The sequence below is a fragment of the Callithrix jacchus genome, chromosome 10 (assembly GCF_049354715.1).
Source record: "Callithrix jacchus isolate 240 chromosome 10, calJac240_pri, whole genome shotgun sequence".
Classification (NCBI taxonomy): Eukaryota; Metazoa; Chordata; class Mammalia; order Primates; family Cebidae; genus Callithrix; species Callithrix jacchus.
This window is the reverse complement of record NC_133511.1, coordinates 46,639,838-46,656,473: the sequence shown is the minus strand read 5'-3', so window position 1 is coordinate 46,656,473 and position 16,636 is coordinate 46,639,838. Positions and strand designations below refer to the sequence as shown.

At 39.0% G+C, this 16,636-nt stretch overlaps 1 protein-coding gene and 2 non-coding genes across 17 annotated transcripts in view; all 3 read left to right on the top strand.

The window, feature by feature from the left end:
- Nucleotides 1-16,636, top strand: part of CEP295 (centrosomal protein 295) — a 58,091-nt gene that overhangs the window by 37,276 nt on the left and 4,179 nt on the right. For 4 of the 15 annotated variants that reach the window (XM_078339941.1, XM_054241794.2, XM_009007237.4 and 1 more), the window contains 7 exons: nt 2,835-2,984; nt 9,724-9,861; nt 11,955-12,055; nt 12,592-12,688; nt 13,407-13,655; nt 14,529-14,665; nt 15,865-16,027. In XM_078339941.1, coding sequence (XP_078196067.1) covers nt 2,835-2,984; nt 9,724-9,861; nt 11,955-12,055; nt 12,592-12,688; nt 13,407-13,655; nt 14,529-14,665; nt 15,865-16,027 — 1,035 coding nt within the window. The remainder of the gene's footprint in view (nt 1-2,834; nt 2,985-9,723; nt 9,862-11,954; nt 12,056-12,591; nt 12,689-13,406; nt 13,656-14,528; nt 14,666-15,864; nt 16,028-16,636) is intronic. The other 11 variants (XM_078339944.1, XM_078339942.1, XM_054241796.2 and 8 more) reach the window with 3 other exon arrangements.
- On the top strand, nt 12,179-12,258 carry LOC118146017 (small nucleolar RNA U2-19). Its single transcript, XR_004731487.1, has one exon. It is a non-coding gene; the product is annotated as a small nucleolar RNA U2-19 (small nucleolar RNA).
- On the top strand, nt 12,435-12,504 carry LOC118146016 (small nucleolar RNA U2-30). Its single transcript, XR_004731486.1, has one exon. It is a non-coding gene; the product is annotated as a small nucleolar RNA U2-30 (small nucleolar RNA).

Sequence of the window (16,636 nt, the reverse complement as noted above, 5' to 3'; positions counted from 1 at the left end):
TTTGGCCCTTCCCTTATCATTACTTCCTTAATACCAAATAAATCACCAAATCTTCTACTTTTTGAACTCCTGAATATGTCCACATCTTTCCATTCCCAATACCATTTATTTAATTTAGGCTATTTTTTTTCTTGGATAGTTGCTACAACTCCCATTGTCTCCCAGTTTCCAGTCTTGCTTTACTGCAATCCATTTTTCAGTGGTGTATTCAGAGTAATCTCCCTCTGTTTTTCCCTGTTTAAAACTCTGCAATCGTTTAAGTCTAGGAATAAGTCTAAATAAGTCAAAATCCCTAGGTAGGTGAACTAAAATCCCTACCAAAACCCCTGGTAGGTGAACTACCAGGCCCTCATGATCTTTCTCTTCCTCCCTTCAAGACTTACTAAGTGCCATTTGTTTGGTAAACTCTTTTAAGTTTCTGTCTCATGAAGTCTTGGGAGTTCTCATCATAGCCTTTAGTATACTTCTTAGGGTAATACTTTTTTTCATCACATTACACAAAAGTAATTTAAAAAGGGAAATAGTGCTCAAAGGTATAACATGAAACAGCAGTTCTTCCTGCCCCCTACAACATCCTTTAATACCACTCACTCGAGGCAGTTACTTTTCAAGTCTTTTTAAGTATTTCTTCTTGTATTTACTTTCCTAGTTGCAGTGTGTTTAAGCAAAAAGTAAGCTAAATTGTCATCATGGTAATACGTAGATTTTTTTCGCTGCTGAGTCCATTAGTATTTTATGTGATTATATTTTCTTTGTGTACGCCTTTTTTTGTGTAGTAAATGATCCTCTTTATTTCATTTGCTTAAAGTTACTTAAAGTGTCTGTCTTCTTTCACTTCAGTTAAATACCTCTAAATATAGTTTTCCAGGTAGTTTGCACTATTTTCTCTTTTTGTGGAACACCTTTTAGTTGGAAGTTGTATGGACTGTGCTATGCATTCTTAACAAGGGTGTTACTTCCCGCAAGGGGATAAAAATTGGTTCTTGGGGAGGTGAAAAAAACTATTTTTATGTACAAAGCACAAATATACATAAATATATAGTGTATTTGTGGTTATTAAAACTGAATGAAGGTAGGGGCAATTTGAAAAGTCTAAAAAGACTCCTTAAGGGATGATTAAAATAATGTTGAGAAATACTGATCTACATTAATCTTCAATTTTTTTCTTCTCTTCCTTTTAGTTCATTTATTTTTCTTTTGGTTTCATGTTCTGGACAAATTTTCTTAACTGTGTCTTCTAACTTTTATTTTGAGCTTTTGATTGTCAGAAGATTGTAGTTTCTAAAAGGTTGTTCTTTTTCTCTGATTATTTTCCTTTTTTTATAGCATCCTGCTATTGTTTCATGGATGCAGAATATTATCTACTTTAAATGTTTATAGTGGGTTTTTTGGTTTGGGTTTTTGTATTTTCTATTTGAGTTCTTTTGTTTCATTCTTTATTGTCTCTGTCTTATACTTTAGAAACTTTCTTCTAATATCTTCGTATTTGAACAGGATGCTAAAAGGCCAATTGGAGGTTCTGTGGGAGTGAGGGGCCATATGTGCTGTTGGACTTCATTGGAAAAAGTTTGGCTTTGTAGTGAGGACTATCACCTTAGTATCTTTAGTTTCGTTCCTTGAAGGGAGCTTACTAGTTTCTCTAAAGAAATACCTTCTAAGCTTTATTATATAAGCCTGGCTGTTGATATTAGGAGCCAGACCTAGGAGATCTGGATTGAGGTTGCAGACTTTGTTTTAATACCCTCTGATTTCCTTATGGCATTCTGTTGCCCTTCCACTCTTGCCTCCTTTCTGTGCCTGATCTCCTGGAATCCAGAGTATATCAGATTCACTTTCTCCAGAGAATAAACCTTTAATCACTTTGAGGGATGATGTTGATGGACAGGGATCTCAGGAGAGGGAGGTAACTCTTCCAAGTACATAGTCTTAAATATTCTGTTTTTAGTTTCCTGCTGCATGTATTCCTTTTGTAGTGACGGTGCCCTTAGTTACCAAGTTTTTCTTGGATGCTTTATCAAAATATAACTTTCAAAGAGGGGGACAAATCACGTTTGTTTCAGTGGTTTATCACTGTAATAATCACACCCATGTAAACACCACCAAGTCAAGAAGTGACACATTAGAGAACCCAGTAAACACTTCTATTGTACCCTCCCAATTATTGTCCCCTCTCTTCTACACCATATCTTGATTCTTATACCACAAATTGTGGTTATTTTTGAACTTTATATAGAAATTTTGAATACATGTTATAATGACTGGTAAATTCTCCAGGAATTTTATTTTTGTGATTAGTCAATACTGAGGCATAATCTGATATGGGGAGGTAGCAGCATCATTAAAAACTTAGACCAAGCTTGGTGGCTCACACCTGTAATTCCAGCACTTTGGGAGGTCAAAGCAGGTGGATCTCAAGGTCAGGAGATCGAGACCGTCCTTTCCAACATGGTGAAACACCGTCTCTACTAAAAGTACAAAAATTAGCTGGACATGGTGGCACATGCCTGTAATCCCAGCTACTCGGGAGGCTGAGGCAGGAGAATCACTTGAACCAGGGAGTAGGAGGTTGCAGTGAGCTGAGATCATGCTATTGTACTCCAGTCTGGTAACAGAGTGAGACTCCATCTCAAAAAGAAAAAAAACTTAGTAAGATTAAATACAGATAAAGTAAAAGCTTGACTGTGGAAGATAAGTAATTATTACTTTCTTGCTACATACCTTAAGTCTTTAAGAGTTTAGATTTCTACCCATAATCTAAATTGCCATTTTAATTTTAGCTATTAATAGTTCCAGAAACTGAAGTGGAAATCTTTTTTCCATTTTTCCCCCCCCAGGTAAACCGGGTGTTTATCAAGAAAGAGACCCCCTGAGAGTCTCAATAAGCCGAGAACAAAATTTCTTTGCCAGCCCAATGGCCTGTTATTCATTTGGTTGTCTTCAACCAGTTGGCGAGAATGTCTGTGGTGATGACCATGATGAAACAGGTGAGAAATAAATGGAAAGTGGAGTTTTATGCACAAGGGTATGTGGACAAAAGATATTTATCGCTTTGTTATTTGTAATGGTGAAAAATGGTAAATAACCTTAATTATTGCTGTTAGTGGCATCTTTATGAGGCACCCATACTGTGTTGTTCTGTGCAGTTGTTAAATGAGTAATTTTGCTTTTAAATTGTTTTATTAAATAAATACCAGTAAGAAGTTTATCAAGGCATAATTTTTATGCAGTTGGCAGCATGTATAAAGTTATGTTTAAGCCTATTTGTAACAATCCACATCTAATTAAATACTGTTAAATATTTTAAAAGTTCTATCTGTGGGCATTCTAAATAAGCTGTTTTATGTTTATCTTTAAATATTTGGAAATAAAGATAATTGCAAGAAGAAATCTTTAAATTACTTAATCCCAACACCGAAAGACAGCCAATGTTAATCTTCTCACTTCTGAATTTATATATATAGCACAAAATATTTTATATGTATTGATAACTTGTATCTGCAGTTGAGTGGAATTAGAGATGAAAGATATTCTTTTGAGGGTTTATAAAAAAGATTGACTTTAACATCTCTTTGAATTGTGGATTAAAATAACTTGAAAGGGTATAATTTTCAGTGAACCATAATTTTTGACTTTTTAAAATAAAACAGATTGTTCTTTTGTTTCAAGTTTTAATTTTTGGGGGTACATAATAGGTATATATATTTATGGGTATATGGGACAGTTTGATACTGGTATACAATGTGTAATATTCACATCATGGTAAATGTGGTATTTATCACCTCAAGCATTTATACTTTTTTATAAACAATTCAATTAAGTTTTAGTTAATGCAAAATGTACAATGAAGTTATTCACTCTAATCACCCTGTTGTGCTATCAAATACTAAAATTCTATCTAACTGCTTATTTGTTCCCATTAACCATCCCCAATCCCCCCACAACCCTCGACTAAGCATTCCAGCCTCTAATAACCATTGTTCTACTCTCTATCTCCTTCAGTTCTGTTGTCTTAATTTTGAGTTCCCACAACTAAGTGAGAATATGTGAAGTTTCTGTCCCTGGCTTATTTCACTTAACATAATAACCTCCAGTTCCATCGAAGGCATTGCAAACAACATGATCTTGTTCCTTTTTATGGCTGAATAGTACTCCATTGTGGTGATATATGCCACATTTTCTTTATCCATTTGTTTGTTGATGGACACAGGCTGCTTCCAGATCCTGGCTATTATGAACAGTGCTGCAGTCCACATGGGAGTGTAGATATCTCCTCAATATACTGATTTCCTTTCTTTTGGGTATATACCTAGCAGCAGGATTGCTGGATTATATGGTAACAATATTTTTACTTTGAGAAACCTCCAAATTGTTCTTCATGGTGGTTGTACTAATTTACATTACCACCAATGGTGTTCCCTCTCACCACATCTTTGCAAAACCTGTCTTGGATAAAAGCCATTTTAACTGGACTGGGAGGATATCTCAAAGTAGCTTTGATTTGCATTTCTCTAGTGATTTCAGTGGTGTTGAGCACCTTTTCATATGGCTGTTTGCCATTTGTATTTCTTCTTCTAAGAAATACCTGGATATTTTTGTCCATTTTTTAAACCAGATAATTAGGTTATTTTCTGCAGAGTTGTTTGAGCTCCTTATATATAATCTGGCTATGAATCCCTTGTCAGATGGGTGGTTTACAAATATTTTCTCCCATCCTATGGGTTATCTCTTCACTTTGTTGATTGTTTCCTTTGCTGTGCAGAAGCTTTTAAATTTGATGTGATTCCATTTGTCCATTTTTGCTTTGGTTTCCTATGCTTATGGGGTATCATTCAAGAAATCTTTGCCCAGACCGATGACCTGGAGAGTTTTCCCAATGTTTTCTTTTAGTAGTTTCATAGTTTGTGGTCTTAGATTTAAGTCTTTAATCCATTTTGGTTTGATTCTTGCATATGGTGAGAGATAGAGGTCTAGTTTCATTCTTATGTATATGGATATCCAGTTTTCCCAGCACCATTTACTGAAAAGACTCTCTTTTCCCCTTGTATGTTCTTGGCACCTTTCTCAAAACTGAGTACACAGTCAATGTATGAAATTGTTCCTGGGTTTTCTGTTCTGTTCCATTGGTCTGTGTGTCTATTTTTACGCTAGTACCATATTACTTTGATTACTACAGCTCTGTAGTATAATTTGAAGTTAGGTAGATTCCTCCAGTTTTGTTCTTTTTGCTCAGGATAGCTTTGGCTATTCTGGGTCTTTTGTGGTTCCATATAAATTGTAAGATTTTTTTTTTTCTATTTCAGTGAAGAATGTCATTGGTATTTTGATAGGGATTGCATTGAATCTGTAGATTGCTTTGGGTAGTATGGACAATTTAATACTGTTGAGATTTTTCTAATCCAGGAACATGGTATATCTTTCCATTTTTTGTGTGTCCTCTTTAATTTCCTGCATCAACCTTTTATAGTTTTTGTTGTAGAAATTTTTCACTTCTTTGGTTATTTCCTATTTAATTTTCTTTGTAGCTATAGTAAATGGGATTACTTTCTTGGTTTCTTTTTCCAGTCATTTGCTATTGGCATATAGAAATGGTACTGATTTTCATATGTTGATTTTTGTATCCTGCAACTATACTGAATTTATCAGTTCTAATAGTTTTCTTGTGGAGTCTTGTGGAGATGTGATATAAACTCCGATCATCTGCAAATAAAGATAACTTGATTTCTTCCTTTCCAACTTGGATGCCCTTTATTTCCTTCTCTTGTGTGATTGCCCTAGCTAGGACTTCCAGTACCAACAATATGTTGAGTAACGGTGAAAGTGGGCATTCTTTTTTTTATTTTTTATTTTCACTCTTGTTACCCAGCTGGAGTGCAATGGCGTGATCTCCGCTCACCGCAACCTCCGCCTCCTGGGTTCAGGCAATTCTCTTGCCTCAACCTCCTGAGTAGCTGGGATTACAGGCACGCGCCACTATGCCCAGCTAATTTTTTGTGTTTTTAGTAGAGACGGGGTTTCACCATGTTGACCTGGATGGTCTTGATCTCTTGACCTCGTGATCCATCCGCCTCGGCCTCCTAAAGTGCTGGGATTACAGGCTTGAGCCACCGCGCCCGGCCAAAAGTGGGCCTTCTTGTGTTTCAGATCTTAGAGGAAAGACTTTCAGGTTTTCCCCCATTTGGTATGATACTGGCTATGGGTCTTTCATATATGGTTTTTATTGTGTTGAGATATTTCCTTCTGTACCCAGTTTTTTAAGGGTTTTATCATGAAGTGATGTTGAATTTTATCAAATGCTTTTACAGCAACAGTTGAAATGATTATATGGTTTTTGTCCTTCATTCTGTTGATACGATGTATCACATTGTTTTGCATAGTTGAACTATCCTTGCATCCCTGGGATAAATTCCACTTGGTCAGACTGAATGATCTTTTTAATGTGTTGTTGAATTCGATTTGCTAGTATTTTATTGAAGATTTTTGCATCAGTATTTATCAGAGATACTGGTGTGTAAACTTTCTTTCTTTCACTGCGTCTTTGTCTGGTTTTAGGATTAGGGTAATACTGGCCTTGTGGAATGAGTTTGGAAGTACTCCTTTCTCTTCTGTTTTTCGGAGTAGTACCAGTGGGATTGATATTAGTTTGTCTAATATCAATTGATATTAGTTTGTCTAATATCAATCCCACTGTATCACTATAGTTATTGCAGGCTCATAGAGGTACTGCCTTGGTGGTCTTGCATAAGATCCAGAAGAATTTTCGGGACTACCTAGCAGAGACACTTATTCTTTACCTTCCTGTCTTCCAAACAAATAGTTTCTCTCTCTCTCTGCTTAGCTGTCTGTAGCTGGGGGTGGGGTGACACAAGCACCACTGTGGCCATCATCTCTGGGACTGTGCTGGGCCAGACCTGAGCCAGCACAGTACTGGGTCTTGCCAAAGGCCCACTGTAACCACTACCCGGCTCCCACCTTTGTTCATTCAAGCCCCAAGAGCTCTACAGTCAGCAAGGGGCGAAGCCAGTTGTCCTTCCCTTTAGAGTGGCAGTTGGCTCTGGGTAAATCCAGAGATTATGTCCAGGAGCCAGGGCCTGGAATTGGAATCTTTAGAACTCTACCTGGTACTCTATTTGGCTAAGTTGGCACCAAAACCATGAAGTCCTTTCCACTTACCTAGGCAAAGGAATCTCTCCCCTTGTCTACCACCGCCACAGGCCTATGGAGAGTACTGGCATGGTACCACTGATAATCACTTAAGGCCCAGCAGTTCTTCAATTAGCTTTTGGTGAATGCTGTCAGGCATGGGACTCTTCCTTCAGGGCAGTGGGCTTCCTCCTCCTCTCTGACCCAGGGTAGATCCAGAGATGCCATGCAAAAGCCAAGGCCTGGAATTGGGGATCCCAAGATCCCACTTGGTGCTATTCCCCACTGTGGCCAAGCTGGTACCTAAGCTGCAAGGCAGAGTTCTCTTTGTTCTTTCCTCTGCTTCTCTCAAGCAGGAGTCTCTTCTCATAGCCACCACAGCTGTGAATATGCTGGGTCACACATGAAGCCATGAAGCCATCATGTCTCAGAACCTCACCCAAGGCCGGTGGCATATACTACCTGGCTACCACTGCTAGGACCCAAGGGCTCTTTAGTCAGCAGGTGATGAATCCTTCCAGGACTGGGTCCTTCCCTTCAAGGCAGCAGGTTCCCTTCTAGCCCAGGGTGTGTCTATAAATGTCATCTAACAGCTAGGTCCTAGTATGGGGACCTCACAGATCTGCCCAGTGCCTTAGTCTGTAACTGAGTGGATATTCAAGTTGCAAAACAAAGTCCTCTTTATTCTTCCCTCTTCTCTCCTCAAGCAGAAGGAAAGGGTCTCTTTTAGAACTGGGAGCTGTGCTGCCTGGGGTTGGGGGAGGAGTGGCACAAGCACTCCCTTCGCTACCTTAGCTGGTTTTCACTAGGTCATATTACCCCCCAAGTCTATAAGCGCTGAGCCCAGCATACACTAGGACTTGCCTAGGAGTTGTAGTCTTTGTGGCCTAAATAGCCCTTCAAGTTTATTTAGGACTCCAGAGCACAAATTTAGCCCACAATGGCAAGACTTGCCAGAACTCAGCTTCCAATTGCCAAGGTGGGCACTTCCTCTCTGGCTAGGGCTGGTCTTAATGCTCTCTCCATGGGCATTGGCTGAGTTCTGCCTGGTGCTGGCCAAACTGAGTTCCAATGCCAAGTCCCAGAATGGCTGTGCTCTCCTTCCCCAAGCATACAGATTCTCTCTCTGCACCATTTGGCCACTGCCTAGAGATGAGGGAAGGGTGGTATTGGCATTTCAAGACTGTCTTTGCTGTCCTTTCAGTGCCATTGTCAGTGATAAGAAGTTAAAACCAGGTACTGTGATTGCTCCCCTGATTTTTGGTTCTTATGAAGGTACTTTTTTGTTTAGATAGTTGCCAAGTTTGAAATTCTTATGGTGAGGACAAGTCAGTGGAAGTTTGTATTCATCTGTCTTGCTCCACCTCCCCACTACATCATTCTTTATTATTTACACAATGGATATTTGTGATTTCTTTTTATTCTACTTGTTGATATCTTCTAGCTAAAGACTATGAGGAACACACCTATAGTTGAACAAAGCTGAGTGTCTCACCTGTTGCAGGGTCGGGGAATGCGTACCATGGGCAACCAGGAGGCATCTCAGTAAATGGCTATTTAGAAAGTACTTAAAGGATTTGGGCTTGTTTTAGGGGATTGGGAGAAAGGTTCAAGGAAACAGAGCTTTGGTTATTAGTATCGGATGTTGTCAGGAAGCAGGAGTAATTCTGTTTCAGTACCTGAAAAGTTCTTATCTAGGAAGTGGTATGAATGAAGTGAAGCCAAAGTTGCAACTGGTAAAACAGGAGTAGTCACTCCTGTTAGCCAGGATGAGGGAATGCTTGGCCATTTTTGTGGTTTAGAAAATATTCATGGTTTTGTCTGTGTACAGATGTTACAAGGTGTCTCATTTTTTTTCTTTATCATGGTCACAGAATGGCCTTTTCTGATATTGGCATTCCATGGAATTGTTGTTGTTTAACAGAACACCAGGACCGACCTGATAGTGCCGGGTCAGCTTCTGGATCCCAGCTTTCTCAGAATCATTCCCAGATTCAGCTTGTTTCAATTTTATTTTATTCTATTTTGAGACAGGGTCTTGCTCTATCACCTCGGCTATGCAGTGGTGCAACCACAGCTCATTGCAGCGTTGACCTCCCAGGCTTAGTTGATCCTTCCACCTTAGCCACCCTGGTAGCTAGTACTACAGGCATACACCACACTGCCCGGCTAATTTTAAAATTTATTTGTAGAAACAGGGTCTTACTATGTTGTCCAAGCTGGTATTGAACTCCTGGGCTTGAGCAATCCTCTTACCTTGGCTTCCCAAAGTGTTGGGATTTTAGGTGTGAGCCACCACACCTGGCCCGGATTGTTTCTATTTTAGAAAGGTCTGTTTTGTTACAACTACTCCATTGTTTCTGTGCAACACCTTGATTTAACGGATTTTTAAGATGGAGTCACTAACTGCAAGCTTTGTACTCTCAGCCTCTGTAGAAAAACAGGAAATGGTGCCTTCCTGCATGGCATGAAAAGATAACAGTAAGGTGTTACTTTCATGGTGTCAGTTCCCCTTTTTAGGAACTGTTGTCAGTGAACCACATCCCAAATGATGAGGACAGTTATTTCTCTTCCAACTTTCAGGGACCTATCCATGGAATTTTTCAGCATCTTCAAGGACTCTGATCTTGCTCCTTTCCCTCACTTTTATTTTTAGTACTACCCAAATCCTGCCTTCTTCATTCATACCTCGGCTGAGGGAGTCTTCTAGGTATATTACAGGTAACAGTAAATAATTGTAATTAGTATTATTGAATTGAACAACCCAGATTAACTTCTCATTTCCCAATTAGCTTTTAAAATGAGCTGCTTAAGAGTAGAAGAAAAAAATAAAAACTCACTATAAAATTTCACCAGCCACCCTGGGTGATAGAGCAAGACCTTGACATGTAAAAATTATATTGTATTTAAAGACAAATATTTGGTATTAGCTTTGTTTCATTTTCTGATTTTTTTTTTTAAGACACCGTTTCTCGCCGGGCATAGTGGCTCACGCCTATAATTCCAGCACTTTGGGAGGCTGAGGCGGGCAGATCACCTGAGGTCAGGAGTTCGAGACCAGCCTGGCCAACATGGTGAAACCCCGTCTCTAAAAAAAATAATAATAAATAAATAAATAAAAAGACACCATTTCTCACACTGTTACCCAGGCTGAAGTGCGGTGGTGCCATCATAGCTCACCCAAAATCCTGGGCTCAAGCCATCTACTTACCTCAGCCTCCCAGGTAGCTAGGACTACAGGAGTGTCCCACCATGCCCAGCTAATTTTTTAATTTTTTTGTAGAGATGAGGTCTTGCTAGGTTGCACAGACTGGTCTGAAACTACTGGCCTTAAGCAGTCCTTCCACCTCAACACCTTTAATGTGCATACCTTTTAATATAAAGATTATGAAGCAGTTTTAATTGTATTTTTCAGAGCCACAGACTACAATATGCCTTGGTGAGTTTTCTCACAAGTGTCGGTCACTTGGAATAAGAAGGAAAATAGGCTCAAAATACATGAGTTTTTAATATGAGACAGAAAGTATAATATATATAATTAGGAATGATAATTCATAAATATATGCTCATTGTGAATTTAGAAAGCTGTAAAAAACAAAACAAAACAAAAAAAAACCTGGGCATAGTGGCTTATGCCTGTAATCCCAGCTACTCAGGAGGCTAAAGGCAGGAGGATCACTTGAGCCTAGCAGTTCAAGACCAGACTGGGAAATATAGCTAGACTCTGTCTCTAAAAAAATGAAATAATAGTATTAAAAGTAACAGTACAAGTAAAATTACTCCTTGTGCAACCATTCATTAACAACCACTGGCTACATTTTGGTCTGGTTTTTTTTTGAGACAGGATCTGGGTCTGTTGAAGAGGCTGGAGTACAGTGGCGTGTTCTCAGCTCACTACAACCTCCGCCTCCCAGGCACAAGCCATTATCCCACCTCAGTCTCCTGAGTAGCCAGGACTACCACTGTGCCAGGCTAACTTTGTACTTTTTTAAGAGACGAGGTTTCACTGTGTTGCCCAGGCTGGTCTCAAGCTCCTGAGCTCAAGTGATCTGCCTGCCTCGGCCTCCCAAAATGCTGGGATTATAGGTGTAAGCCACCGTGCCTGGTCCTTGCTTACTTATTGTCTCTTTTATATGCATTTTTTTCTCATCTTTGAGATCATACGGTGTTTATGATTTAATATTCTTGCTTTTCCACTTAAAATAGTGATGATCGGGTGCAGTGGCTCCCAGCACTTTGGGAGGCCAAGGTGAGTGGATCATGAGGTTAGGAGTTCGAAACCAGCCTGGCCAACAAGGTGAAACCCCATCTCTCTACTAAAAATACAAAAAATTAGCCAGGCGTGGTTGCGCACGCCTGTAATCCCAGCTACTCTGGAGGCTAATGCAAGAGGATCACTTGAACCTAGGAGGCAGAGGTTGTGGTGAGCGGAGATCACACCACTGCACTCCAGTCTGGGCGACAGAGTAACTTGACTCTCTCAAAAAAAAAAAAAAAAAAAAAAAGACAAAAGCATTTCTTATCACACTGGTTCTTTTCTAGCTTTTAGACCTAATATTCAAATATTTTTAAAGCATTTTATTCATAAAATAACAATAGCTACAGTTTTCCAGGAAAAAGTGTATTTTGCTGACTAGTGAATGTTTTAAACAAATAAGTTGAATTTTTTCTTAGCTCTAAGACAACTTTAAGAAGCAAAGAAAGAAATAGATTGTAGGAAATCAGGGAATGGTGTCCTGTGGTACTAAGAATTTGATTTGTTCTATCCCATCTATATTTTTTTCCCATCTTGAACTCCAAAATCTATTTTTCAGTTAAGGTCAAGGAATCTGTTACTGAAAATCATGCAGTGTTAAGTTATGCTGTGGAGGAAGAACATACATATTTGGGTCCATCTGTGAAGCCAGATGATAAGGTTAGTAATGTCTTATGTTCACTCAATTTTTAGAGCTGTTTGGGTTCATATTCTCTTTAGTTTCCAGAAGCTATATTATAACAGTAAAGTCTGTGTTCTCTGAGATCTGCTTTTACCGAAGTGGATCAATGATGAAACTAGCCAAATCTGAACATCAGAAGGCTTTCCAGTCTATCTCATGCATGATCTCTACAGTTCTGAGAAGCAAAACTATAAAATATTGTAAAACAATAAGGGCATATGTCTGGCGTGTGAAGGGGGTGTGTGGGGGTGTGTGTGGGGGGTGCATGCACATATGTTTATGGATAACAGTTGTAGGAATGAATGAGATTGGGGGTTGGGGATACGTATGTATATATATGAAAGCTTAATCATTTCTGGGCAATGATGAAAAGGTTTTACTACTGACCTTTGTAACTATGAAGGTTTCTACACTTGACCTGAGCTCGGAAATGACCACTGCTGAGGTTTGTGATTTGGGGTTTTCCTAGATACCACTTGCTACATCATGGTCTAATATTATTCTTAATTTCTAGACTAAAACACTTTCTCATGAGCCATTATCTTCAGCAACTGTTTCCACTGGGAGCCTTTTAAGTTATGAAAACACAGATTTGAGCCTTATAGATCCAGGTAATGTGCAAATGTTTATAAATAAGTTGAAAGATCAGCACCAGTTGAGTTGCAATACAGTGGTGGAAGGAAGCATTGGTTTCTCATGATACACGGTGGGGGATTGTTTCTCTAAATCTCAAAAGTAAAATATGGCCAGGTGTGGTGGCTCATGCCTATAATCCCAGCACCTTGAGGTGAGAGGATCACTTGAGCCCAGAAGTTTGAGACCATCCTGGGCAACATGGTAGAACTCCCATCTTGACAAAAAAAATTAAAAAGTTAGCTAGTTGTGGTGGTACATGCCTGTAATCCCAGCTACTCAGGAGGGCATTGCTTGAGCCTGGGAGGTCGAGGCTGCAACGAGCCATGATTGTGCCACTGAACTCCAGCCTGGGCAACATAGTAAAACCCTGTCTAAAAAAAAAAAGTAAAATATTCACACCCAGTAAACATTGAAGTGTATGGTATATCCCAAACGTTACTGGAAGTAACAGGGATGCTCTGTGGATACCCAACGACACTTCAAGAAGCAGTTGCCCGAATATATTTGTCCATTCAGTGGAAATGTATCTGAGCAAATTTCATGGTTGTACTGATCTCTTAGCAATATGTATTGCCATGCTTCTTCACTAAAATATGTCTGTAACCCAGTACAGTATGTCTGTAAGGAATAGTCTCTTAAAAGGGATATAGTGTCACTGTGAATTACATAATTTTCATTAAACTCAATTTTCAGAGTCATTTTCAGAGCACATGGATGATAGCGAGCAAGAATATACCACTGGTAAAGAAGAGGAAACAAATATTTTAAGTTCCATAGTTCCTTCAACACAAGATACTTATCCATGGCAGAACTCTTCAGATGGTCATAAATCTCTGTTAACTGAAGTGGACAAAACTACATGTGGTCACACACACTTTCAGGAAATGATAGACAAGTACATTAATGAAGCAAAGATGACACCTGAAAAAACAGATTTGCAGGGTAAAATGTTAAAGCAATACTTTTATGTAAATCAAGTGTTAAATTTTCGCCTTTCATCATTTTTAATTTTATGCAGTGATTGAGCTTTATGTTCTTATGGCCTGCTACAACACAGTTACACCATTAAAAAATATTGAGGGCATTTAGTGAGAAAGGGGATCTGGAATCAATTAGACAACTGAGGCACATGTATAGGAGATTAATTAGCAAATCTTCCTTTACCATTGCAAAGTTAGTTATTAGGGCTGAGGCAGTATTGCTGATAAGTAAGAGCAGGATCTCAGAAATCAGACAGATCTGGATTTGAGTCAGAGTCTAACCATTTCCTAGCTGTAAAACCATGGGCAGGTTACTTTTTCATCTTTATAAAAGAGGAATGTTAGAGATTAAATGAGATAATGCACATAAAGCACAATGTCTGACCCACACTAATACTGAATACAGTGAGCCTTTTTCCTTTAAGCTTAGACTGAAGTGGTGGTTACATATGTCCTATTGATCCTAATTAGCCTTATAAGGCTGTAGAAATGAAAATTTATATTTGTCAAAAGTTTGTTCATGCCTGTAATCCTAACACTTTGGGAGGCTGAGGCAGAAGGATTGCTTGAGCCCAGGATTTCAAGACCTTGCTTCTATTTAAAAAAAAAAAGTATAATTAAATTTTTCTAAAAATAAAACTTGAAAAGTCACTGAGAGGATCCATATTTTTGGATCTTTGAAATAATCATGATAAAACTTAAAGCATGTGCTGATCATGGGGGGAAAACTGAAGTTTTGTTACACTGGAATGACCTGAAAATAAGCATTTATGAGTATGTTCTTACTACTCCTTTTCTAATCTTTATGGTTTTTTTCCCTCAAAAATTCCAACAGTTGACCTTGACTTTCCAGAATTGGAACACATTTTTCCTAATCTGCATCATCAGCTGTTTAAACCCTTAGAACCACATCCAGATTTTGACTTATCATCATCCTCTGGTATTTCTCCAGACAACAGAGACTTTTACCAGGTATATTAAAGTAAATGTCGCATTGCAGTGAATATCTAAAAATAGTTTTAAGCCATTTCTTCTACTGGAACAAGAGTTCTTCTAAACTTTAGCCTAAAATCACATGTAAGGCCAGGCACAGTGGCTGTTAGGGAGGCCAAGGCGGGCAGATCACTTGAAGCCAAGAGTTTGAGACCAGCCTGGCCAACATGGCAAAACCTTGTCTCTACTAAAAATACAAAAAGTAGCCAGGTGTGGTGGTGCACACCTGTAGTCCCATCTCCTAGGGAGACTGCGATGGAGGGATCACTTCAGCCCAGGAGGCGGAGGTTGCAGTGAGCTGAGATCATACCACTGTACTCCAGTCTGGGTGACAGAGCCAGACCCTGTCTTTAAAAAAAGAAAAATGAATCACATGGAAAACTTTAAAAAAGGAGAAAATCCTGTTACCCAGACTACACCCTAAACCAATTAAAGCAAGGTCTCTGGGAGTGTTCAGATAGTATATATATTTTTAAGCTCCCCAGGTGATTTTAATGTGGAACAAAGATTGAAAACAGCTGCATTGGGCCAGGCATGGCTCATACCTGTAATCCCAGCACTTTGGGAGGCTGAGGCGGGTAGATTGCTTAAGGCCAGGAGTTTGAGATCAGCTTGGCCAACATGGCAAAACCCATCTTTACTAAAAAACACAAAAATTAGCAGGGTATGGTGGCATTCCTGTATTCCCAGCTACTCGGGAGGCTAAGAATCGCTTGAAACTGGAAGGCAGAGGTTGCAGTGAGTTGAGATCACACTGCACTCCAGTTTGGACAACAGAGTGAAATTCTTCCCAAAAAAGAGAAAGCACATGCATTAGAATTGTTTGTCCTATCTATCTTATCTCCAGCTAGGGAGTATGATGCCATAAAAGGCTTGACAACTTTTAATTGTGTAACATATTTAAACAGGTAAATAGAATTTTGCAAGACTAAATATCTTCCTACGCAGTCAAAGAAGCTGAGATTTAAACCTGGGTCTTTTTGCTTCCATGGCCTCATAGCCTTACATTTTAAAGTCTCTTTCATATTGATTGAAAAGAACTGGATTTGAAAAAGCAAATCATTACTGTCATAGTTAAGTGGTAATTAAGGAAGAGTAATAACAAAGGAACAGTGATTATTGATTCAGTTGGTAATAACTAATCAGTATTTCAGTCTCTTCCTTTTGTTTCCTGTCAGAGATCAGATTCTTCATTTGAAAGCCACTGTGCTACTGGATCATCCAAAAGTACAATTTATTTCACAGCGTTGAGGACCGGCATGCATTTTCTGAATCAACAACCTGACATTAACTTGGCTCATGTTGGAGCTCACAGTTTTGCTACAGAAAATATTATGGAGGGTATGTATGACTACCTTAGAAAGAGTTACATTTTTATTCGTGATTTACATCGTTTCCTTAGAAATTATGCCTAGCACCTCTTTGTCTTTGCTCCTGTCCTCACCCCTATTCTGAGTGTTAAAAAGTATTTAAATTACAGAATACCTGCATTTTTTAAAACAATACTGAAGATTATTATAAGTGTTGCCTCTGTTCCTCAATTTCCCTACTTCAAGCATTGTATGATAGTTAACACTTTAAGTATTCTTTTTTTTTTTTTCTTGAGATGGAGTTTCATTCATTGCCCAGGCTGGAGTACAATGGCAGGATCTTGGCTTACTGCAACCTCTGCCTCCTGGGTTTAAGCAATTCTCCTTCCTCAGCCTCCCAAATCGCTTGAATTACATGCATGCACTACCACACCCAGCTAATTTTGTATTTTTAGTAGAGACAGCTTTCATCATGTTCGTCAGGCTGGTCTTGAACTCCTGACTTCAGGTGATCTGTCCTCCTCAGCCTCCCCAAGTGCTGGGATTACAGGTATGAGCCACCACGCCCAGCCAGTTTAACTATTCTTCTTAGGCCAAACATAGTGCCTGACGCCTGTAATCCTAACACTTTGGGAGGCTG